The 27,100-nt window shown below is 40.7% G+C and overlaps 1 protein-coding gene across 10 annotated transcripts in view; it reads left to right on the top strand.

Moving 5' to 3' along the window:
* Positions 1 to 27,100, top strand: part of LOC138760765 (retinoic acid receptor RXR-alpha-A) — a 128,022-nt gene that overhangs the window by 48,730 nt on the left and 52,192 nt on the right. For 5 of the 10 annotated variants that reach the window (XM_069931851.1, XM_069931857.1, XM_069931886.1 and 2 more), the window contains 2 exons: positions 8,530 to 8,611; positions 10,263 to 10,528. In XM_069931851.1, the coding sequence (XP_069787952.1) occupies positions 10,289 to 10,528 (240 nt within the window). In that variant the 5' untranslated portion in view covers positions 8,530 to 8,611; positions 10,263 to 10,288. The remainder of the gene's footprint in view (positions 1 to 8,529; positions 8,612 to 10,262; positions 10,529 to 27,100) is intronic. The other 5 variants (XM_069931834.1, XM_069931843.1, XM_069931825.1 and 2 more) reach the window with 1 other exon arrangement.

Genomic DNA, 27,100 nt, shown 5'->3' with positions numbered 1-27,100 from the left:
AGCTCAGCATTCATCACGATCACACCTCAGAGGCTGGTGGATAAACTGCCCTTGCTGGGGCTCGACACCCCTCTCCGCAACTAGATTCTGGACTTTGACTGAAAGACCACAGTCAGCCTGGGTTGATAGCAAGGTCTCAAATGCCATCACACTAAGCACTGTTGCACTTTGAAGCTATGTGCTTAGCTCACTACTATTCAAAATGCTGACTCACAAGTGCACTGCTAGATTCAGTTCAAACAGGATCATCAAGTTTATGGGTGATAAAATAGCAGTTGGCCTCATCAGTAACATTGAAAAGAGATGGGGCGGCTTGTAAAATGGAAGGAAAACCAGAAATCTGAGTCTCAATATGGACAAGGAGATGGTGGTAGATTTCAGGAGGATGAAGGTTCTCCATTACAAATCAATGGTTCCATCATGGAGAGAGAGTGGAGGGCACCAAATTCCTTGATGTGTGTATATAAAGGACAATCTATCCTGGATCGACAAAACCCGATTAGGAAGGCTCAGCACCACCTAAGGAGGTTGAGGAGGGCAACACAAAATTTTACAAGAGCGCAATTGAGGGTGTCCCATCTTGCTGCATCATTGCATGATATGGTAACTGCAAAGCATTGGACCCGAAGTCAATAAAGAGGATCGTCTAAATGGCCCGAGAAAATCACTGGAGTTTTACTTCCTCTATTGATGACATTTACTGAAAGTGTTGCTTAAATAGGGCTCTAAGAATCATAGAAGACCCTTTCTTTCCTGCACACTTTGACCCACTACCATCGAGAGGGAGGTACAGGAGCATCAAAATCAGGACTGCTAGGTTGGGAAATAGCTTCTTCCCGCAGACTGGAGATTTAATAACAGTATCCTGTCACTGAATAAATCATCCAAGAATATATATATATATATTTTAAATGATATTGTTGTGTATTGTTGTGTATAAATGATGATAATGAACTTGAAAGGGCTACTTTCTTTGGTTTTGTATTCTATGAAAGCTACTTGCTCTAGAGCCTTCTAAGCCTTGGCATTCAGAGATAGTCTCAATACCATTTTAGTACTGCTTTGACTCTGAACTATTTTCTTCTATTTGTGTGACCTGCCTTTCTCTGATACATTTTGGTTGTCAGTATCTATTTTGCCATTCTGCTTTGTCCTATAAATGTGCATTTGGAGTCATTGAGCGCATGCAGCTCAGAAACAGGCATTTCAGATCATCTTATTTCTTCAGACTAAGTTGCCCATCTGAGCTTAACCCAATTACGTGAACTTGGCCCATATCTCTCTAAACCTTTCCTATCCATGTACACATCCAAATGTCTTGTAAAATGTCATAATTGTACCTACCTATAGCACTGCCTCTTGCACCTCATTTTATGTTCACTTTACCTGATGTGTGAAAAAAAAAGTTCCTTATCTATCCCCCTCATAGTGTTTATCACCTCCATAAGGTTACCCTTCAGCCTCCAATACTCCAGGGAAAAATCCTTGTCTATTCAGTCTCCACTAGTAGCTAACACACTTCAGAATTAGTAACATCCTTGTGAATTGTTTTTGCACCTTTTCCAATTTAATGACGGCTTTCCAATATCAAGGTGACCAGAACTGTGGGCTTACCATTGTTTTGTACAACCCTATTATGATGCCCAGACACTTGACTGTTGAAGGCAAACATGCCAGGGGAGTAATGGTTAATATAGTGGTTAGCAAAACTATTACAGCACCAGTGACCCAGGTTCAAATCTGGCACTGTCAGTATGTTCTCCCTGTGTCTGCATGGATTTCCTCTGGGTATTCTGGTTTCCTCCCACCCTTCAAAATGTATGGTGGTTGTAGGTTAATTGGAGAGTTTGGGTGACACAGGCTTGTGGGCTAAAATGGCATGATACCATGCTGTATGTCTAAATTTAATTAAAAAATAAAATAAATCTCAATTTAATGCCAAAAGACCTTCACCCCCGTGACTACCTATACTGGAGTTGTGGAGCTAGCCAGAGATGGACAAGAAACATTGGGTGGCCAATAGAAAAAATGATATATAGCAAAGGTCAAGACAAAAGATGGATCAGGGAATATGAGTGTACCTTGAAATAAACTGCAACATGAGCATTTGGGGGGGGGGTGGGGGGAGGGAATGTTTCTGCATTTGGGAAAGTAAGTGTTCATTTAAGTATAATTTCCATAATACAAAATGGGGAGGATGTATAAAATTCACATCAGGGTCTTTCAGAGCTATACAGGCCAGATTCAGCGAGCCAGTTAAAAACAACGTTCTTAGTGCCAAGTCAGGTTCATTCTGTGGAAAAGGTGCAAGGGAATCCTGTGACATTTTAACTAGATTCCAGAGCAACACATCATGTCCCTCTGAAGCAAATTATCAACTAAAACCAGAAAGGTGAGCTGTTAATGTACAATGTACATTGCAGCTATTTGGGAAGTGCTCCCTAATGGTGGTAAATGAAATGATTGAATAATGATGTGCATTTAATCATGAAAGATGACACCTCTAGCTTGATGACACACAATATAAAGAGATGGGTCTAATGAAAATGTACCGTGACAAGCTCATGAAGATTGATTTGATCCAAGCAATCACTTCAGCTATAAAGATTTTGTACTGATTGGACAAAGACACAAATGTATCCCACCTGCTAAACCAACCATATTTCAGGAAACAAAATGGCAAGGATGAATTTGAGGTGGTCAGCAAAGCAAGTCGTACTCCAATCTTACAACCATTGTTGAAGAGGAGAATGCAAGTTTATATGATGTGATCCCTGAAGCAAGAAATTTGGCAGCATAGAAAGAGATGGCTGGAGGTTGATGAGAGTTGAACTGGGCACCCAAAGATAATTATTATCAAGCGATTTCATGACACCAATAAGTTTAGTCCTTGCATCTGGAAATGGAGGTGGTTATCTTTGCCGAATAAGTATCTGAAAATCCAGAAACTCTAGTTGCTGGAAATTAAAAAAAAAAAAAATTTAAATTACGACACAGGATAGTGGTTAGTGCAAGGAGGTTGTATGTCTCCCTGTGTCTGTGTGGGTCTCCTCCAGGTGCTCTGATTTCCTCCCACCATTCAAAAAGTACTGGCGTGGGGGTTGTAGGTCAAATGAGTGTAATTTGGTGGCATGGGCTCATGGGCTGAAAGGGGCTGTTACCATGCTGTAATTTAAATTAAAAAAAAATTGTATTTAAATTTTAAATATAGACATACAGCACCGGAATAGGCCCTTCTGGCCCATGAGCCCATGCCAAACAAATACCCAATTAACCTTCAACCCCGATACATTTTGAAGGGTGGGAGGAAACCTGAGCACCCAGAATACAGATGCGGGGAGAATGTACAAACTCCTATAGACAGTGCTGGATTCAAACCCAAGTTGCTGGAGCAGTAACAGTGTGGCGCTAACTATATCGCCCAGTTTGAAAATAAAACAGAAATAAAAAGAGCAAAAGCTGAAAACATGCAGCATTTTGGAAAGAGAAATAGCTAAAGGTTTCAGATGTACAACCCTTCAATCAGAATAAAAATGAAAGAAAAGGTTAGGGTCCATTGACTCCAGAATCTTGAAGATTTTGTAGCAGATAAACATTGAACCGTTATTTCGATTAAATATTAAAAGAGGGAAAAACAAGATGTTTTATGTGCAATATAGTAGACAATTGTTCCTATAATTTTGTCATCCATTTATGGATTCTATTATCTGCCTATGTGCAGCCTAGTATTGTGACGGTGTTTTGGGCCAAGTTATCAGTGGGACTTATTTGCAAGAAAGCAAATGTTTGAATAAAGTATCATTTGTATTAAACTATTTTCAGCAGACTGAAGTGGACATTAAAATTCCCCTTGTGCCACTTGGAAGCAGATCAGGGGATTCTGACCATTTTTTTAAAACCTTGGTGTGTGCTCCTATGTTTGTTTTGAGATCAAATAGTACTTAGTTGGCTGTAAAATGCTTTGAGGTGCCCTGAGGTGATGAAAGGTGCTTGGAAACAGAAGTAATTGTTTCTACTTGCAGTCTGGAAGGAGGAAAGAGGTTACTTTGCACCATGGTGCTCTGGGACTTTGGGAATCAGGAAACCTTTAGCTTGCTGAACTTGAGTTTTGACCTCCTGGCCTGGGCCCCTTGAGCATAGCAAATATGGTTACATTACATGTTGTGGTTGGGTGTGATATTCCTGGAGTCAGCAGCCACAAGCTATGACTATTGTTGGAGCTTTTCTTGAGTTGTTTACAGACCAGCTCACTGTCTTCCAAGGCAGTAATAGTATCTCCAAAGATCTGGAGCAGAGCCCATAATGTAAACCCACCACATGATGGATTGAAAGACTTGGGTTCAAAATGAGATGTTTTAGGTTGAGTATGAAGAATATTCAACTGTGTCAAAACATCTGGGTTAATAGCACAATTCTACACCTTGATCCCATGCAAGGCTGACATTTGTAGTATAGGACAGTCAGAAGCAGTACTATGAACACATTGCATAACTGGGGGGGAGACAACAGCGAGAAGTGTGTCGAATGCTCCACTGAGGGAAATGTGTGGTATAGGAGAATACTTTTGAGTTAGTACAGCAGTGTTTAGTGTCAATTTCTCTAGTATTAAACAGATGCAACCGCTGCAATCGTGTCTGCCTGTCCCGCATCGGACTGGTCAGCCACAAACGAGCCTGCAGCTGACGTGGACTTTTTACCCCCTCCATAAATCTTCGTCCGCGAAGCCAAGCCAAAGAAAAAGAAACAGATGTTTAATAATAGATGTCTGTAAAATCTTAAAACTTATTTTAGTGGTATTTTCCTTTCTTTCCCTCCCCACCAACCCCCCACCCACCCAATTTCTTCACCACATCCAGCCTCCTCCTCCCTTGCTCTTCCCTCCAATCCTCCCTCACCTCCCCTGCCTAACTTATGGTCTGTTTTTTAAAATTTCCAACCAATATCCTGTTACACATGGACTCTTCTTAGTATACGTGCCTAACACTTGGTGCTTCAGAGCAGGGACATATGGGAGAAGAAGGAAAGAGGAGCCCATTGGCTGTTGTATTTTGCCAGAGGGGACAGATTCCACAGACATCTTTCATTACTCTGGATCTCAGCTTCACTGAGCCTGAGTTTTCACAAGCCCTTTGTGTATGGAAAGTTCAGAATGGTTGGCAGCTGCTGAACCTTCTCAAAGATCAGCTTGTTTTTTGGAAATAAAATAATTTCCCTTCTCTAGTGATTGGGAAAAGTTTTGAATTTCGTAACTAAAGTAATAGGACAAATATTCAAAATAAAATTACGCTACAATTTTTTTTTCACTGAGCTATTTGATAGTTATGTGGTGATATTTACCAATCGTAATTCTGTTAATTATTTGTTGCAAGTCGAAAGAGATTCCCAAGCACATCAGGTTGATGGGTTCTGAAGGAGTTGACTGAATTAGACACCACACGTGGAGTACACACTTATTTTGTTTTGAAGGAACTGTCATGTTTGCACTATGCCATCTATTGGGGAACAAGCAAATCTTGGGGTGGGGGGGGGGAACTTCTGAGTTGGCATATTCAGTACTCAACCTCAGGAAAGGGATTTGACAGCATAGTCTGGTTAGCATCTGCCATGTTCCGAGCTTGCTCTTGGCCTTCCAGTTTAACTGTCAGCAGGAAGGAAGATTGATAAATTTGGCTAAGATATGGGAATTGATTAACTGGAGCAGAATCTGAGGTCTTGTCCTTAGTATAATAACTTGGATTACACTGGATCTTCAATGATGTGAACTATTCTGAGATACTTCACAGGTATGATCAATATAAGTGCTAATTTCTATTGCTTTGCATTGCTAGTTGTGTGTCATCTGCAAAGCCTAAAGGTCTAAGGTTACCTCTCTAAAACTTCCTCTTTGACTAAGTTTTGATTTGAACATAGCACAGTACAGACCCTTTAGCTCACTATGTCGACCCATATAAACCTACTCCATGAGCAAGTCTAACCCTTTCCTCCCTCACTTTCCATAACTCTCTTTTTTAACATCCACGTACCAATGTAAGAGTCTTTTAAATGTCCCTTTTGAATCAGCCTTAACCATGACTCAGCAGTGCAATCTCAGTACCTGCAACTTTCTCTGTGTGTAAAGAAAAGAAAGGAGAAAACTACTTTAAACGGAGGTCCTATAGTCTTGGACATTGTTGCCCCGAGAAAAAGGTGGTCGCTGTCCACTCTGTTGATTCCCCTTGTAGTCTTATACACTTCTTTTAAGTCACCTCATCCTCTATCTCTTCAGAGAAAGCCCAGGTTGAATCAAGCTTTCCTCAAAATACATGTTCTTTAATCCAGGCAACATCCTTGTATTTTGTTGAGAACTATCCTGCTATGAAGCACCTTTTAAATGCCCACTGCTTTAAAGTTGTGAAGTAAATGCAGAATTTTAATGGATTTTTGTGTATGGTTCTTATGCAAGCTATGATGGAGCAACTTGTGAACTGTTTGGGATTACCATGGTGAATTATGAGGCATGTAAGTGTGGTGGCTTTCTCATTTGTACCTTTGGGTGACTTCAGAATAGAGATGTGGAAATAAAGAAATGAAGAAAGCCTCTACTTCCTCAGGGGTTTGCGGAGGAGCTAGTGGAGCTGTTCAAGTGAACCGGTACGGACTTGAAGGGCCGGCATGGCCTGTTTCCGTGCTGTAAACGGTTATATAGTTAATGTTCGATTTGTACTCAGTACTTCATACAGAAAGTTCTCTGAGCAGGGTTATATGAAGGTGAATCGTTTGAAAGTCACAATGATACTAAGTGACATTGAAGATATTTAATCTTATATTTATTACCTCATATTGCATGGATGTTCTGTACATCTTGGTATATTGCTCTCACTTTCTTGAGATCTGATGCTTATTAACAGTTAATCTAATAGTGAAAACCCATGTCAATTATTAAATGCAGTTTTGATGACTGCTACTTTGCAAAAAACAGTCTCAGTTTGACTCTGAGATGACTTGGGTAAAGTAAGGTTTAAGAAGATCCCTGAAGGCTTGTTAAAGCCTCTATCAAACTCATCAGGACCTGAATTGTTGGCTGCCTTCAACACTAATCTCCTTGTTAGTTGCAGCCGCACTTTGCTGCAAAAGTCTGATTTTTATAAAGCCTCTCTTGTCTCTGTCTCAAAATGGATTAGGATTGGATGGGAATTTTCTGTTTAAATCACGAGGCTGCTTTCTGTGTGTTGGAGTGGTGCAATGCATCTTCACAGTTCGATGACTGCTCCCCCTCCAAACATCTCCCTACAGTTTTCAGTGGTATTGGAGTTGCCGGTTCTGCCACATTCTCGTCAACAATTCCTCTCTATGCTGGGAGGTTTGGGAGTCTGCCTGGAGTTCTGTAATCCAATATTCTTAGCCTCAATGCTGGAGGTGATGATAATCCCTTCAAATGAATTGTTCTGTGGGGTACATGAAAAAAGCTAGAAAAATTTTATTGGCTAATGCGGCCCTGGCTACAGTATATGGAATTCCTTGCCTGCCTGATTTGTGCTAGTCAAATTACAGGCAACAATGTAAAGTTAAAAATCCTCTAGTTTTGTTCTGCTAGTCTGAGGGAAGGGGATGTCCAGTTTTCTCACTGGAAATTCTCATTCCCAAACCCTTGTTTCATTTTGACTTCACTTTCTTTTTCCATGTAAATTAATTTTAATACATTTTGCTTTTTATCACATCAATGTTTTCCCACAGACAAATGAAAATGGGGTATTAACTATGAGAAAGGTTGAACAGAAATCTGGGAATTCCCTCTACTCTAATTCTGATCTTGACCAGATAGAGTTTTCTGTCTCTTGTTTGATTTTGATGACCAGTAACTGCATTCCTCCTGCAACTAGAATTTCACATACATAGTTTCGTATGCATTTTAATGCAATGGATGGAAAGAAGGAACATAAAGTCATGTATTCCTTGTTTTAATATCTGATGAAACAATACATCATGATGTTGTTTGTTGGAATAAGTATTATTGCTAAAGTTAATTAGTTATTGAACAGGTTACATGGTAAGGAGTATTGCAGTCAAAGGGAATGAAACTGATGATCATACACAAATGATAAAATGGAAGTAAAATTAGAAAATACTCAGCAAATCAGGCATCATTTGTGGAAAGGGAAACTGATATATTGTTTCTTCATTGACCGGAAATGTTAACTGTTTCTCCCTCAACAGATGCTGTTTAACCTGATGAGTATTTCCAATATCTGCTTTTTATCAGTATCCATAATATTTTGCTTTTGTAAATGAAATGAGTCAGAGGAGAGAATGCTAGAAATTGCAGTGAAAGAATGGGACAATATAGCTTGAGAAAGAACCAAGATGGTGTGTGAGAGAAAAGGAGAGAGGCATTATTGAATTAACACGATTCTGAAGTCGCTGGCACAGAAAAAGTATGAATTTGGCACCAAGTTCCTGGTTGATCTGGTGCTTGGCATGAGTGTAGAGCAGTGAAGATTGTGGCAAGAGCAGGTAAGCAGAAGTAATTAAATCCTTTTGCTATGGTTACAGAAACTTGGTTCAAACAACATCTGTGGAGGTATTCAGCTGTGAACTCTTCATTGAAACAGATCTAACCAAAGGTCCGTACCAGGTAGGTTCACTGGTATATTTGTTTTCATCATCGTCTGATCTTGGCCTTTCCATCCCTTTTTTTTAGTAGATTTCTAATTTCATGAAGGAATTTGTCTCTCTAACCCAAACTATACCTGGCCTGGTAGCGTTTGGTATTGACCCATGCTGGCTCTCACAAAGAAAATTAGTAATTAGGGCAGGCATCCATTATGAATTATGACATTCTAGTGTATGGTTAGGTCTCCTATTTTGAATGAAGATTGTTGAAAAGTTTGCTTTTTTTCTACTTGTTTTCCGGACATCTGCTATAAATATGCAGTTCCTTTGGACTTGAAGTCTTGCCTGACCCCATTGCATCAGCTGTGGGAGCGAAGTCTCCCTTTCATTGTTCACTAGTGTTACTCAGTCACACCTTCCCAGCTGATGGAAATAACACTATTTTGGGGAGTGGTGAGAGAATTCAGCATGACAGTTTGTAGTGTGCCAGCAACGTTCTGCATCTGGTGTTGCTGTAGTGTGACTTGCTAAAATCAACTAGATAGCTACATTCTGAGTCCTGTACAGTTATTTATCTATATGGTAAAGCTCTGAGAGGCAATTAAGTACTTTTGAATTGCAGCCACAACTTGTGTCTGAAATGAAACGGTGAGTGAATATATGGGAAATACCAAAGAGTATTTACCAAAATTTATTGATCACTAAAGGAACAAATATTGTAAAACAGTACATTGGGAGTGGCATATTGTTGTACTAGGAGAAGGGGGAATTTTTGGAGGCGAAGGCTTCAATAAATGGCATCCTTATGACAAAATATTAAACTATTTTATGAGGAATTATTTGTTTGTCCAGAATTTTTTTTTTTTTTTGCAGACTTTCGTGTTTTACATTTGTTTGTCCAGGATGATTTAACAGTCTCTATTCAGAGAAGAGCAAGGGAGTTTTCTTGGCATCTTGGACAATATTCCTCGATAAACTAGTGTTCCATAAACACACATCTAATTGCCTCGTGTGCATATAGTCACATAACAATAATTGCAGAAGTTAATTGCCCGTGAAGCACTTCGGAATAATTAGAGGATATGAAAAACATTATAAACAACCTAATTGCCTGGCTTTGATTGATTCACTGTTCCCTGCCATTTCATGTTCTCTCACATTATGCGTGCTCACACAGGTGGGCACTTGTTCTCGTGGGCTTGCTCTTGTGGGTGGGTCATGTAGCTCTCATGGATAGAAATGGTCAATTTTTTTACATCTGAACCTTCATCAAGACTTTTTAATATTTTCGTTTATTGTGCCTTTCATATCGATTATTCTGGTGCAAGATGGCCCACTTGGGTTAATATAAAATGCTTAAGATACCCATATTAACTTGCATGGTAGAAAATAATTAACAACCTTTTAATAGGCTTGTTAAGATGGTCAACTCCTTTAGGATCATGGGGTGGATTGAACTGTTTCTGGCAATTATACTTCAAATCTGACAAATTGGTTCAGCAGCAAAAGGATCCCCTTATGCTAAGGAGTGCAGAAGCAAGCATCATGGCTCAGTCCTATTGTGTGCACTTCTTCATTTGTTATGGGATGTTGAGGAATGTATAGCTGTTGTATAGTGAAAGTAGTTTTTTTAAAAACATTTCAGCATTTAAAATTATTTATTTTCCTTACAGACTCTTCAGCAGAAGTGAATGTGTCCATGAATTGCAATTCTTCTGGAACAGCCATGAATGCACCTTCTCTGCACCCTCAGATAATGGGGTCTGGGGTCAGCCCCTCAATCAGCTCCCCAGGGCAGCTTCATTCACCCATTAGCACTTTGAACTCTCCAATGAATGGACTGGGCTCTCCCTTCTCAGTTATCAACTCGCCACTGGGTCCACATACACTATCCATCCCGTCATCTCACAGCATGGGATATGGAGGACACAGTCCACAGGTACGTCTATAAATAGGCAGCAGGCAGTGGAGATGAAGGGAAATGAATCTACAAGTGCTGACTCGGACAGAAAAACAGAAAAACAAAAACAAGCTGGAGAGTTGCAGCGGTTTGCAGTGATCCAAAATTCCTTACTTGAAAGGATGTTGGCACCTACAGAAAGTAATGAAATACTTATTTCAAAGTGGTTCATGATCTCTAGTTGATGGGCATAATGATCAGAGTCACTTGAGTGTGGGTACTGAGGTTTGGGGACATCCATGCACCAAGGTATGTGTGCCTTGGACTGTAAGCACTTCAACTATACAATGCACCTATCAGGAGATAGACCATAGAACATGGGCGGGCAATTCACTCCCTCCTTGCCCTGGATCCAATCAGATAACAGTGTGGATTTGTCCAATGCTTTAGGTGAAATGCCTCAGTTGCTCTGAATCAGCTTTTTAGAAACTGGGAATTGGAGAAAGTCTTTTTTGTGAAGAAAACTATTTCAAAAAGAAAATTAACTTATCAAGTTTTAAAGATGCCATGTGAACTAATGAAACAACAGTGAATAGGGTGTTCTCATTGAAAAAGCTTCCTTTCTTGAGTATGAGACTGTCAAAGATTAATCGTGACCTATTCTCCTGCTGTTCAGCTATGTGTGTAATTTCCTGACCCAAAAGTGCAGGGGACGTTAGACTAGCAGCACTTCCTGCACATGCAGGAAATACTTGGCAAGAGCCACTTCCTGTCTTGGGAGCATCCGCCTTCTGAGTTGTAGGACTGACCTTCTCCTCTAGATGGTTCTGTGGTTGGCATTTCAGTGCAGTATGACAGAAGTCTCAAATGTTCAATGTGTCTTTTTGAACAGAGCATAAAACTTTGATTAAATTTTGATTAATTTCTTCCAAAACATTTTAACTGTAGAATGCTGCTGACTGCTACTGGTGGGTAGCTGCTGGCATCTATAACACATATGAATTGAGCCCTGGCAATGTATTTGCATGTAAGTGTACAGACCTGTCATTAGATCAGGTGCAGTGAGTACTAACCTATAACTGCAGCATACGATGTGGCAAGTTTTAACATGTACATTGACTCAATATCTCTTTTCACTCTGAATCTGGTGAGTGGTCTTGATTTTGATTCTGATTGTGTTGGACCTAATGGATTTTGTGTGTGCCCTACTATTACATTTGACTCAGCTCAAAGTAAAGCAAGTCCAGAGCCTGAATAACCCAGTTGTGACACAAGGTGCTTTATTCTGGGAGGGTTGATCTGTTTTGGCCAAATTTTCTTTGCTTATGGTGTTAGAATGGATTCTGTTGTAGGTCACATGAATGCAGTAATACTTGGGTACCCTCCCTCATAGGAGCTTTGATTGTCATTGATCCATTCGAGTCCCATATCATGGGCAGTAAGCAGATCCCCCCATAAATAAACCATGGAAATCTCCATTATCTCGTCCTCCTGTGCACATTAAAAATAAAACACAAGCAACTATTGTATAACTAGTGTTATGGCCTCTTAATATCCCAACATACTTTGGAGCTAATGTTATTTTTAAATAAAACATGAAAAATATGGCAACCAACTGGACTGCCACTAGCAATCTGATTAAGATCATATGGTTTATTTTTTAAGTGATGGATAAATAATATCTAGAAAGCCAGAATTTTATTTTCTAAATCCTTAAGAATGTGGAATCTATTGCATCAACTTTGAATGGGAAACTGTGGCCTTAGTTTAATGTCTCATCCTAGGTTTGTCTTGTGGCATTTTGCACCTCAGTAATTTTCCTTTCACAATGCAGTGGGTTTTCTATAGTGATTGACTATACAGCAGTGAGGAAAACTGAATAAATGTCAGTGGCTATTTCTTTTCCAGTGTCAGAAGAGTCAGTGACCAGGGGATTTGGGTTAATTGGCACCAGCCCATGTAAAGGAAATCTTTCATATCTACCAAGTAAGCTGTAACGTTCTAGAGTACTTTGTCTTAAAGAGTTGTTAATGATGATGTTAATAAATAAAAAGGAAAAAAAAAGCAAAATTTTGTCGAACTTGGCTTAGTAGTAAACTTATAAAAACTGGACATAAGTATAATGTCCTCTCTGGCCTTTGGAACAACAATGAATCCTCTTCAATTGTTCAAATGATTTTCGTTTTAGCTTCTTAACCCCTAATTTCGAGATAAACTTTTTGATTTCCTCTTCTGTGAATATTTTGCTGCCTTCTATTTGACATTCCCCTGCTGCAAGATTCTTTTGTTTTATATATTCTTGTGAACTAAATAATCTCTTTTCATTTAGTTGTGTTTTAAGAAAGCTTTTGCTTGGGAGGTGAAAGGGCATTAAACTCAACATAAAACAAACTGCAGAGTTCAGCGGGATGGCTTCAGACAGCAAACATTTCAATGAGATATAATTTAATTGTGTCTTAACATGTTTAAACAAGACTGGTATACCCTATGTATGGCATATTGCTCAGGGTTTTATCTAATCCTTCTCTAATCACAATTTATGACACTAAGAGATGCCCATGTTCCTGCAGTGAATTGGAGCAAGCAGTTCTCCATTTTTGACTATTAGGCTTGTAACAAGAGGTGGTTATGTGGTCCTTTGAGTCTACTTTGCCATTCATTGACATCATGGAAGATTATTGGTGTTGACATTTTCCTATCTGATTCTCTTTGTCATTGATTCCTCTGAAATCTAAATGTCTACGCCTGTCTTGAATGCATATAATACAGGACTCTGGAGTAGAGACTTGCAAAGTTTCACAATTCCTGGGGGAAGAAATTTCTCTCTGTGCATTTGTACAAGATATATGTCAATATCATCTTGGCGCCTCACAGTTCGGCGGGCAGCAACCTCCTTTGAAGAAGACCACAGAGCCCACCTCACTAACAAAAGACAAAGGAGGGAAAAACCCAACACCCAACCCCAACCAACCAATTTTCCCTTGCAACCGCTGCAACCGTGCCTGCCTGTCCCGCATCGGACTTGTCAGCCACCAACGAGCCTGCAGCAGATGTGGACATACTCCTCCATAAATCTTCGTCCGCGAAGGCAAGCCAAAGAATGACAATAAACCCACTAACCCTTTTATCATGAGATCATGTTCCAAATTCCTCCACCTGGGAAAGTCTTCTCTTAGAATTATGTGCACTTAACTTTCATGCCAAGAACCGAAGGAGCTCATGTCATAGAAACTAAGGAGCTGGTTGTGGACTTCAGGAGAGGGAAATCAGGGAAACACAAACCGGTCCACATCGAGGGGTCAGCAGTGGAAAGGGTGAAGAACTTAAAATTCTTAGGTACCAACATCTCTGATGATCTGTCCTGGGGCCTCCATGTCTATGCAATCATGAAGAAGGCTCACCAGCAGCTATACTTAATGTGGAGTTTGAGGAGATTTAGTATTCCTTTGAAGACTTGGAAATTTTTAGTGGTGTATTGTGGAGAGCATTCTGATCGGTTACATCATTGTGTGGTATGTAGGTGCCAATGCACAGGACAGGAAAAGAGTTGTGAACTTGGCCATTGCCATCATGGACGTCGGTCTTCCCTTGAGGACATCGATAAGAGGTGGTGTTTTAAAAAAGCGTCTCAGTCCTCAAAGATCCCCACCACCCAGGCCATGCCCTCTTCACACTGCTGGCATAGGGAAGATGGTGTAGGAGCCTTAAGAAGAAGACCTGGCAGCAAAAAAAAAAACAGCTTCTGCTTCTCTGCCATCAGTTTTATGAATTGTCAATGAACCTCAGACACGACCTCACTTTCTCTTACTTTTGCACTAATTTATTTATTTTTAAATTTAATTGAAACCTCTGATACTGCTGCAAGACAACATATTTTGAGACATGTTCATGACAATAAATAAATTCTGATTTTTCTCAATTGCAAACAAGATTGGGATTTTAAAAAAAACCCCAACACTTTCATCTTGAGAATCAATCCAGTGAACTTTTTCTGCCTGCTCCAAAAACAAGAATAACTGAGAAGATTAAAACTATATTTATCACTTTAGGCTTAAACTTGCCCATTTCTATACTTCTGCAGTAATGGCCATCCTGACAGTTTTCCCTTCAACAATTGTATTTACATCCAAACTCAATGAGGGCAATCAGATTTCACTGAAATCTAGTCTTCATTAGTTTCCAACTATTTATTCTGCTCATATGTTCTTGCAACTGAAATGGAGCACTTCACAATTCTCCATTTGCTTGCGCTTTCCCAAAGCTTTTGGAAATTCAGATACTATTAGTCCCTCTTTATCTATCCTGTCATGACATCCTCCTTCAAATTCAAATGAAGCTAGTCAAATATGCTTTTCCATTCATAAAACTTAATTTTCCTTCATTTGTATTGAGTTTTTTCAAGGAGTTATTTTCCTAATGATGGATGTCTTTGTTATCCTCCCTCATGACAGATGTTTTTCTAAAAGGCCTATAGTTCTTTGTTTTTACTTTCACTCTCTTGTATTATGGTTTTACATTTGTAATGTTACACTTTGCTGAGAACCTCCAGCACATTGGAGATTTTGAAAGATCACAACCATTGCATTCTCTATATCTGCACCAATTCATTCCGAAACCTAGGGGCAGGCCACTAGATTTGGGGGATAGGTGAACATTTAGTCCTATTTATGGCTGAGAGTGCCATGGTAGCCCATCAATTGGCACTCTTGCCTCAAATTCTGGTACCAGGTTTGATCCTGATTGGAGTTTGAATGTTGTCCCTGTAATGGTTTACTCCCTCAATCCTAATGCATGTCAATAGGCTAAATAAGCTGCTGTAAATTGTCTTCAGTGGTAAGTGGCAAAAGGATTTTTAAAAAGAGGGTAGGTGATGTGCATTAAATTTAAACAGACATACAGCAGTGTAGCAAGCCCTTCTGGACCATGAGCCAGTATCACTCAAATACCCCAATAACCCACAACTCCCACACGTTTTTGGAGGGTGGGAGGAAACTGGAGCACCTGGAGGAAACCCACACATTTACGGGACAATATACAAACTCCTTAGATTCAGCGCTGAATTCAAACCCAGGTCACTGGCAGTGTAATAACGTGGTGTTAACTGCTATGTTAATTTTGCTGCTCCATGTTTCCCACATCATCTTTTGTTACAGTTACTTTAACTTACCATTCTACCTATAATTCCAAAATAGGAAATCCTTTGGAACATTCAGTTTCCATTTGTACCACATTGCAATTACTTCTGTAATGGCTGTTAGATTATTGCATTCATTTATCTTGTGTTTTTCTTGCATTCAGATAGTTTTGACTGACAATTTTTCCCAAATTTGACCCTTTTTCCTGGCGTTTTATTCCTTGAACTCTATCCATTGATGTTGCTCTTCTCATAAATTACCAGTATTCATACCTTGTGATATAACCTACCATTGCTTTTTAATTGTCTCATTTGATCTTGTAGTCATAGAAATGTATAGCACAGGAACAGAATGAGGCCATTCAACCCATCATTTGAATCATGATTGATACATTTTTTTTCCTCAACCCTATTTTTTCTCCCAATAATCTTTGACACCCTTACCAGACAAGAATCCATCAACATCTGCTTTAAATATTCCCAATGACCTGGCTACCTCAGCCATCTGCAGAAACAAATTCCACAGATTCACCACTTTCTGGCTAAAGAAATTTCTCCTCATTGTGTTCCAAAGGGGCATTCTTTTATTCTGCGGCTGTTCCCTCTAGTGTTAGACTCTACCATTACTGGAACAATCCTCTTGATGTCCTCTCTGTCTAGGCCTTTTAATGTTTGGTAGGTATTGGTGAGATCCGCCTAATTCTTTACAGCTCACTTTGCCTGTCTATGGAAATCCAATTTGCCTGCAATGGGCCTGTTTCCCTTTACCTTTCCTATCCAGGTCTTTGTCCGAATACCTCTTAAATGTTGTAAAAGTATAAACTTCCACAACCCCCTCTGGCAACTTGTTCCAAATATTCACCACTGTCTATGTGGGAAAAACTCACCCCTTGCATCTCCTTTCTCATTCTTCCTACTCCACTATCTTATGTCAAGCCTTGTCTCTGTTCCCAGTTGTAACTGTTCTCCAATTGTCCAATTTAAATGAAGCCCATTGTAACAGAATATGTTCCTCTCCCCAGTAACTCTGCTCCATAATTGTCATCCCTTTTCCCTACCCAACTTTTTAGAGCCCCCCTCTGATGAACCTGATTCCAATTTGTACTGCGCTGTAAGGAATTAGTATTTGTTGTCTTTTGTGATTCTGCTTTCTAATTTGGTTGCTTGCTAGCTCTTTCAATAATTATACAAGGGAAGAATACTGGTACCTTTGCCGCCTTCAGTTGCAGTGTCTGTACTGGCCATTGATCAGCAGATTCATCTGCCCAGAATTTTTAGTTTTACAATCATAAATTCCAAATTGTAAATCTGCTTGTAAAAGCCATCCACCATCTACAATCCATGGCTTCATGTGATCCTTATAGGGAGGCTAAACAGATCGTACACCTTGCCCAAGGACGATCTGAAGGCTATCGGACGGATGGAGTGCCTTGCACCTCCTTTTGCTGAGCAATTGTGCAGCACCAACACTGACAAAACGATTAAAAGAATCAGAAAAGGACCAGGTTACAAGATAAGAGGACAGCCATTTAAAACAAGTTTGTAGGAATTTCTTGTCAAAGATGATGAATCTCTGTCATTCTCTGAGCGGTTTGGAGGCTAGATCATTTTTAAATTTTAATGTAGATGTACTTGATGGGCAAACTCAAAGTTGAAGACTCTGCATACAGCATTTTGTGTCCCCTAACTTGGAGACACTTCATTCTGGACCTGACAACTCTACAAAATCAAGCTTGTGCATGAATGCTGGATAGTGACAAACTCCTTTATGAAACTTAGTGTTGTTGAAATGAGCAGGGCTGGGGAATGGAATGATTATGAATGATCCTGCAGTGATCTGGGAGGGATTACCAGATTGTTGCAATTTTTTTTTGTTGCAGGATAGGTAGCTGGCTGTTTTAGTGAGCTGAGGAGAGGTGAGACTGGATTCCTGCATTGGTCTTGGCAGAGGGATGCCCAAATAGTGAGTTCGGGACAGGAATACAGCAGGACTCAGGTTCCTGCAGAGGGCTAGGGAGAGAGCTGAATGATATCCTGCATTGAACTGTGCATAGGGTCCCCAGTGAGACGAGGATAAATGACTGCTTGGGTTTTCCCATTGAAATGGGAAGAAGTTAGCTTGCCTTCCTACATTGAGCTTGGGAGAGTGTTATCCAGATGCAACAGTGAGCTGCGCGGAGAGGGGCAGTTGGGATGGTTCATTGAGCTGGTGAGAGGGTTCATGCATTATGTTGGGAGATGGGTTCCAGAGTTCATTCACTGATCTGGGGAGAGGGCTACCTGAGATTCTTTTGTGAGTTAGGCTCATGCAGTGAGGAGAAACCTGGGCTCCTGAGCTCCACTAATGTCCCAGGGATACAGTGTGGTCAAGTTCCTGTAGAGAGCTGGATTGTGTGACCGATTATGTTGTATTTTATATTGTATATAGATATGTTTTAAAGGAAAAATTGTGGCAGGTTTTTTCGTGTAGGTCACATGCAAATACCTTCAAAACCGATCTCATTTAAAATACTGGAGCTCTGCTCAAGCCAAGACAGGCTGGCTCTGAGTGCCTTTGCAAAAGCTTTGGGAAGTGCATATAGAGACTTCACTAATGGATTGTTGTTCTGAAAAGCAACAGAAGAAAGAAGTTGGAGGATTGGGTCTGAAGCCGCAGGCTGTGTTGAGTGCAGTTTACTGTTCTAAGAGGGTCATGTGCTGTTGCAAACAGAGGGAGTTAAACAGTCAGAGAGAGAGAGAATTCAGTTCTAGAGTTTAGCAGCAGCACCCGGGACTGGATCAGGTCAACCTGGCAAGTTTGTGGAAAAACCCCATTTTAAAGATGGGTTGTGAATTCTTAGTTCAGCCTGTTCAAAGCCTTTATGGTCCATACAATAGGAGAGCACTGGCTGCCTAAGGTTTCACTTGAAATAAGAGAAACAAAAATGAACTCTGGTGACCAAAAAGAAAGAGGTTATAATCTGGAAAACCCTGATGGGGCAAGTTTCTTCGGCAAGACACTGACGTGGCTCATTAAAAGGAATCAGTTTGTGTCCAGCGAACAACAAATCTCTCTGAAAACTGACAAGTACCTTCCTGAGTGGTAACCATTTACCTTTCAAGCACCAAAGGCTAGTGAACTTTATGAATGTTAAATTCTGTGTACAGAGTAAGAATTGCCTGCAACCAGTGTACTTGGAGGAATGAGAAGTGAGATTGGACTGTGAATGAAAGAACTTTTCTAATCTTACACACACACACACACACACACACACACACACACACACACACACACACACACACACACACACACACACGTGCGCTTAGAATTAGAAAGGGGTTAGGTTAAGTAAGTTAATAGTAATAAATTAGAGTTTGCTCCTATTTTCATGTTTAAAGATAATTAAAAGCAACTTTTGTTTAAGTAACCAATTGTCTTGGTGAATATCTATTGCTGCTGGGTTTTGGGGTGCTCTGGGCTTGTAACATATGCTCCTACAATGTCCCTGTTAGGTGAGGTGGGCCTGGGTTACTTTTGTGTCCTGAGGTCATAGGGGACCTTGTTCCTCACCTGAACTGGAGTTACAGTTTCCTGGGATAAATTGTGTTGGATTATGGTGTCCTTCAGTTTCTACCATGAGCTGAGGCAATTGGGTTCCCTATATCTTAACCTTTCCTGAAATAGGCTAAGGACCTGCCTATATCACTATTGCTGACTCCGTGTTGGAGTAAAGTGTCCCAAGTTTGTAAGATAATCTACATGTAGGATGAAATTTTCCTTGGATTTCTGTATTGTTCCTTAGATTAAGTGAGTCTTGGATTGCTAAATTGAGGTGTTGTACAGAAGGTGATCTTTCTCAAGGTGATCTTTCTGAATCTGCACCCATCTCCACATTAGTACTCGTACACAAGCAAGGCATTAAGGAACTCCAGAAGCTGGAGGCTGGGTAAAAAATTGCCAAGAATTTTGTCCTTCCTCCACCCCTGTTATGGCCTCGATCCCCTGGCACTCTTGAACTGTTGCATTCAAAATGATAGAGTCATAAGACTGTGTATGGAAGTTTGCATGAGGTCAGAAGGATAAACACAGAGCAATGCCTGTGCCAAGAATACCATTCTCCATGGCTGATTCAGACAGCTCCCTTATGGATTTCATTAGCTGTCTTCCTGTATGCCTGCGAGGTAGGAGCCTGTCCCAACGAAGGCCTCCTGCTAATCACTAGAAAGATGAATTGGTTGGCGTCACCAGCGCCTCCTCCCAGGCAGGTCTGGCCTGGGCTTCCTGTTTCTCTCTGTTTATTGCCTGCAGGTGTTGCTCATGCTCCTCGACTCATAATCTCAGCCCCCCCCCCTCTGCTGTCTCCCTCTTTTATTAGTGTCTGAATTTTTTAGAGTGCTCACAATCCTCACAAAAGCAGACAGTTTGTATTATTTTCAGGAAAATTTTCAGTAGTTTTCTTTATGATTTACTATCTTTTTTCTCCAGTCTACCCTCAAGCATGATTGACTAATTGCATAATCTGAGAATTTGAATGGCACCAATAAATTAATCATGCTTGATTAACTTCATTGTAAGCCATGAGCTGTTGATTTTAGTTGTGAAGTTCTCAACTGTAAATATTTTCAACTCTGTTCCCTCTCTGAACTGTAAGCAATTCTAAATTTTGTCCATTTAAATGCAATGAGAAGAAACCTGGGCTCCTGAGCTCCACTGCAAAGGCACTCCAAGCTAGCCTGTCTTGACTTGAGCAGAGCTCCAGTATTTTAAATGAGATCTGTTTTGAAGGTGTTTGTATGTGACCTATACGAAAAAATCTGCCACAATTTCTCCTTTAAAACATATCTATATAAAATACAACATAATCTATCACACATGCATGAACAATCAATCCAGCTCTCTACAGGAACTTGACTACACTGTATCTCTGGGACATCACTGTCTCTTGGTAGGTGTTTTATTTAATCTGGCTACAGGAAAATGAAGTGGTACTTAATAAGTTTATAGTCCTCTGATTGCACAAGTGCAACCTGATGAAACAGCGTTCTCCGGTGCTCAGTGCAAAGCATGCAGACACACAGCCAGACATAACACATGGACAGAAACAATATGTATGCAGGACAAGTATTCAAACAAATAAATATTGTTTCGCAAATATGAGAGTCTCAGATAGTTAGTATGAGCAGTTCCTTTGATTAGCATTCTCACTGCTGTGGGAAGAAGCTATTTCTCATCCTGGAGTGCTGGGTCTGATACTCCTGAATCTCTTTCCCAACAGGAGCAGTTGAAAGATGCTGTGTGTGGGTGGAAGGGATCCTCAATGATTCTGTGACCTCGGGACACAAAAGTAATCCAGGCCCTCTTCAAACTACTATCCTGGTAGATCATGTCATTGTGCCGAGAAGAAGACTTCGGTGATCCTCTCCTACGCTCTTATGGTCTTGCGAATTGACCATTTCTCTACAGCAACCATACCATGTTGATGAAGTTGGCCAGGATGCTTTTGATTTAACTCCGATAGAAGGTTGACATGACGGTGCTGGTAACCTTGCCCATTTTAGTCTTCTCAGGAAGTGCAGTCGCTGTTGAACCTTCCTGACAAGTGAGGAGATGATATGTATATACGATAGGTCAATAGTTCCAAGGAGCTTGGTTCTCTTCACTAGAGAATTATTGATGTGCAGTGGAGAATGGTCTTTTTGATCCTCCTGAAGTTTATGATCATATCCTTTGTCTTGTCCACGTTGGACTCTGGTTGTATTTCCGCACCACATCATGAGATTTTTCCACCTCTGTAGTGCAACTCATCAATCCTACTGATGAGGTCGACTGCTGTTGTGTCATCTGCAAACTTGATGACACTGAGATGGATCTGGCCATGCAGACGTGGATCAGTGGTGTGAACAGGAGCAGGCTGAGCACGCAGCCCCTGAGGTGCGCCAGTGCTCAGCGTAAGCATTTTGAGCAAGAATAAACCATCTACTCTTTCACGTCTTGATACAGTTCATCAAGCTCATGACTGATCTACCTTGGCATAAGTTTCTTACATTTTCTCCATATCACTTGATTCTCCTAGTATCCAAAAATCTATTGATTTGTGTTTAGAGTGGACTCAATGATTAAGCTTCAGAGGCTTTCTGGGAAAGAGAATTCCAAAATGAAGAAATTTATTTTCATCTCTCTTAAATGATCTGTTCCTTATTCTGAGAATGTGATTCCTGATTCAGGAGTCATTCGCTAGCAGAAATCATCTTTCTGTTGCCACTCAGTTGAGCCTTAAATTTCAGTGAGCACCTCTCTTCTAGGCCACTGTTTTTGAGTGTTTGCCCTACTCAATTTCTTCTCGTACAGCAATACTTTACTCATCCTTAGACTTGAATGAATATGCAACATGTGTCACAGACTTTATCGAGACCTGTGTGGGGAAGTGTGTGCCAACACGCACGCGTACCGGGAGTTCCCCAACCAGAAGCCTTCGATGAATCAGAGGATTTGCATCCCGCTGAGGGCAAGATCAAGGGCGTTTAAGGCTGGGGTTGTAGATCTCTACATGAATTCCAGGTACGACTTGTGTATGACTATGTCGGCAACAAAATGGGAATATCAGAGGAAGCTAGAGAAAGATACAGGGAGTCCAAGCCATTGCAGCCAATAAAGTGAAAGCAAACACCATAGATGGCTGCGATGCTTCATTACCTGATGAGCTGAACACCTTCTATGCTCACTTTGAGAAGGAGAACTCAATAGTACCTACGAAAATCCCTGCAAAGGCTGAGGACCGTGATATATATCTCTGAAGTTGACATCAGAGCATCATTCAAAAGAGCATCAGGCCCTGACGGCATACCTGGGGCAAGATTCTGAAAATCTGTACTAGCCAACTAGCCCAAGTGTTCACGAACATTTCCAATCTCTTGTTGTTGTAGTCAGAGATTTCCACCTGGTTCAAAAGGCCATCAATCATCTAGGTACACAAGAAAACTAGTGTGAGCTGCTACAATGACTATCACCCAGTCGCACTAACTTTTCTGTGATTAAATGTTTTGATAGGTTGGTCATGGCCAGAATTAACACGTATCTATGCAGAGGACTGGACCCACTGCGATTTGCCCATCATCACAATTGCTTCACAGCAGATACAATATCACTGGCTCTCCAAACAGCTCTGGATCACTGAGACAACAGCAACTCATACAAATGGCTGCTCTTCATCGACTGCAGCTCACCTATCAAGACCATTATTGCCTTAGTGCTGGTCAACAAGCTCCAAATCCTGGACCTCTGCACCCCCCCCCCCCCCCCCCCCGCAACAGTAATCTTGACTTCCTTCTTTGAAGACCAGTCAGTACAAATTGTAAGTGTCTTGTCCTAACTGATGATCAACGAAGGTGCACCTCAAGGATGCATGCTTAGCCCACTGCTGTATTCACTATATACCTATGACTGTGTGGCCAGGCACAATTCCAATGCTATCTACTATTATGAGTCCAGAGGACCCCAAAACCCAGCAGCAATAGATATTCACCAAGACAAATGGTTACTTAAACAAAAGTTGCTTTTAATGATCTTTAAACATGAAAACAGGATCAAACTTTAACTTGTTAACTATTAACTTAACTAACATAACTTAACCCCCCCTTCTAAGTGCACATGAATGTAATGTGTGTGTAAGTTTAGAAAAGTTCTTTGGTTCACAGTCCAATCTCACTTCTCATTCCTCCCAAGTTCACTGGCTGCAGGCAATTCTTATACTGTGCATAGAATTTAACATTTATGAAGTTAACCAGGCTTTGGTGTTTGAAAGGTAAATGGTTACCGCTCAGAAAGGTTCTCAGAGAGATTTGTTGTTCGCTGAACCCACCCACAACTGATTCCTTGTAACCAGCCACTTCAGTGTCTTGCCAAAGAAACTTGCCCCATCAGGGTATTCCAGATGATAACCTCTTTCTTTCAGATCACCACAGAGTTCCTTTGTTTCTCTTATTTCAAGTGAAACCTTAGGCAGCCAATCCTCTCCTCTTGTATGAACCACAGGAGTTTTGATCAGGCTGAACTAAGCACTCACAACCTGTCTTCCAAATAGGTTTTTTTTCCCCACAAGCTTTCCAGCTTGTCCTGTTCCAGTCCCAGCTGCTGCAGCTGACTGTAGTACTACAGAACTGAATCCTCTCTTTCTCTCTCTCTCTCTCTCTCTGAGGAAAAGCCTGTTTTTCTCTCTTTGCTCGCAAAACCACATGACCCTCTTAGAACAGCAAGTTCCACTCCAGACAGCCTGTGGCTCCAATGAGTTCTTTCATCTGTTGCCTTTTTGTAAACAACAATCCATTAGTGAAATCTCTTGGGCACTCTCCAAAGCTTTTGCAAAGGCTCTTGGAGCTGGCCTTTCTAGCATTAGCTAGCTCCAGTATTTTAAATGAAATCTGTTTTAAAGAGTTTGTATGTGACCTATACTAAAAAATCCACCCCCAATTTATCTCCCAACAATGTATCTGTAATCTGTGACATTACAAACATGTGAATGACACCACAGTTATCAGTAGAATCACAAGTGGCAATGAGGAAGCGTACAGGAGACAGATCAGCAAGTTGAGTGGTGTCACAACAACAAGCTTGCACTCAACATTAGCAAAACCTAGGAGATGCCTGTGGATGTCAGGACAACCTGATCCAGCGCTCATTGAAGGCGCAGTAGTGGAGATGGTCAAGAACTTCAAATTCCCGGATGTCAACATCTCCAAGGATCTCTCCTGGAGCCTCAGTGTTGATGCAAGCACGAAGAAGGCTTACCAGTGGCTATACCTTATGAGGAGTTTGAAGAAATTAAGTGCATCATAGAAGAGTCAAGCCTCCACAGATGTACTGTGGAGAGTATTCCTACTGGTTGCATCACTGTCTGGTATTGAGCTGCCAACATCCAGGGCAAGAAAAAACTGGAGAGGGTTATTACCTCAGCCTGCAACATCACGGGCTCCAGACTTGACTCCATCGAGAACATCTATAAGAGGTGATGACTTCAGAAATCATCCTCTATCTTCAAGGACCCCCACCACCCAAGCCATTCCTCTTTATTCTGCTACCATCAGGAAAACTCTACCTCAAAAACATGTAGCTCAAACTGCCTTTGCCCCTCTGTCTCAAATCTATGTTTTTCTAACTCAAGCTGTTCCAATGGTAATCACTGCTCATGGGGTTTACTCCCTGGAAACTCTTCCAACTCCTCCTCTCCAAACTTCCTGGCTGTAACATAAATTTTAACTATAATCTCTGGATCGCCCCCTTTTTTCATAGACAGTTTTATCGCAACAAGTCCCAACTTTTGGGAAATAACCACCAGTTCATCCTTTTTCGCCCTCTGCAAACCCTCAGAGGATGATGATTTTAAAAACTCATCAATATCCATTGCTACTGTTTTCCCACACACACTCTCAACCTTTTTAATTGGCTTTCAAAAATGGATTTAATCAAATTGAAAATCAATTGATCAATAAACTCCAATTTTGGTTAGATTTTGGATGAGCCTTCAATGTGTTATATTGCAGGCCAGCAGCATTGGAAATTCACCAAGGCAGTGTTACTGTTTTTCTTTTAAAACACTATTTATTAATAATTGCTATAATATAACATATTAAGCAAATCGAAAACCAATTATCTGCAAGTGAGTGTGTGTGTGTGAGATACCCAGACCATTACAGCTTAGGCACAATTCTGGAAAGTTATTCCAAAGTTCAGTCTTAGAAATCCATTGTCGAAACGCAGACTTTTAAACTGATACACAGAAGTAATCATGAAGGAGATGGGAGAAACTGAGTGACCAGACTGGTGAAAATACACGAATCCTCGTCGAGTTTCTTCTGGAGAAATATCCTTTGTACCAACGATAGTCAAAACTCCCCTTTTCCTTGTGTAGGGGAAACGAAACGCGTGACTTCCACGATGGTTCCAAAACCCAGGTATGAGTCAATTGAAATGACCTTTCCTTGGGTCAAGGTGTGGTTCAATAATTCCCCTGACAGGGAGAATCAGGTGAATTGTCTAATTACACAGTCATTCCTGCTTTGTGTACGATGAGATAGCTGCTGGTCATTGTGCTGTTTCTTTAGTGTTCCACACACATGACATCCCCATCACCTGTGTCCCTGGAAAAAAACAACAAATGTCCTTTCTCCTCTCCAAAGTAGCGAATTTGGGTACAGCCTGTACTAGCTGTTGCCACCCAGTCTCTCCAAAGCTCTCCTTAAAGTGATATACTAAATGAAACGGGAGCTCGTAATACACCCAATTGACCTATAATCCCCGTATGTTTTGAAGAGTGGGAGGAAACTGGAGCATCTATGCAGATATGGGGGGGAAAGTACAAATGACAGCACCAGATTTGAGGCCGAGTTGCTGGTTCTGTAACAGCATTGTGCTAACCAATACCTTAACCATGCCGCATTATATATACTGGATTTTTGCCCACTCAGTTGGCCAGATCCATATTGACTTGAATTTGTGGAGCAATTTTAAAATAATAAGATTTCCCAAGGAATTCTTGGGAATGACCTCACACAAAATGTAATAATGAGTCACATTAGGATATAAACCTGGTTGAAATGGTATGTTTTGATGTTCATCTTCAGGATAGGCAAAGATTGTAAGGACTGAGGTCATATAGGGATTTAAAAATCAGGATGATAATGATTTCTTTGACTGGGAGCTGCTGAAGTTCAGAGAGAACGAGAGTGGTGACTTCCTGGTGCAGGCTCTGAAACACTGGGTGTCCTATGATATTTTTGTATCTCTTGCAATGTGTGCAATTTGACTAGCCCAACCAGGGAGCAAGCTGAAGTGCATGTGTGGATGTGTACATACAGGATCTTGTAATGTTTATTTTGTTTTTATGTTCTATTTTCCTCTCCCCAAAACATTGCAGAGGGAATACTAGAAGTGTAATTCCCTGAGTTTGTTTGAAGGTTAATTTAGAAGCCTTAGTCGTCTGTATCTAATTCCTACTACAGTGAAACCCTCTATATCTGGCACTTATGGGGATTAGTAGGTGCCAGGTAAGTGAATTTTCCAGTTGCTTGAGATTCAAATTGTGTGATTGGCAAACTAATGGCAAGGTGTGCTAATTTTGAACTTCTATATTTTTTTTGCTTATTTATTTTCTACAATTTTTTTTCTGCTAGATGCTTGAGGCTGTTGGTTGCTTGAGTTCCAGATAACAGGGTTTTTTAAACTATATTTCTGTGTGTTGGGAAGGCTTGCTGAATCAGCGTGTTTTGTCCTTCACCAGATCAAGATTACTTTGTCATTTAGGGTGTTGATGCTGCTTTGCCATTGATGGCCCTCATCCTCCTTTTTAAAAAAAAACTTGTTTAGGATTATGTGGCAAGCAAGACAATTGCTTTATTACTCCCCCCCCCCACCCCGCCAAGTTTTTTTTTACAGATAAGGAAATAACAATATGGAAGAGGGAGAGTTTGAAGGTGGATTGTGAACGGAGACGTTTCCCCTGTAA

This window comes from Narcine bancroftii, chromosome 1 (assembly GCF_036971445.1).
Source record: "Narcine bancroftii isolate sNarBan1 chromosome 1, sNarBan1.hap1, whole genome shotgun sequence".
NCBI classification, from domain to species: Eukaryota; Metazoa; Chordata; class Chondrichthyes; order Torpediniformes; family Narcinidae; genus Narcine; species Narcine bancroftii.
This window is presented reverse-complemented; position numbering and strand designations above follow the sequence as displayed.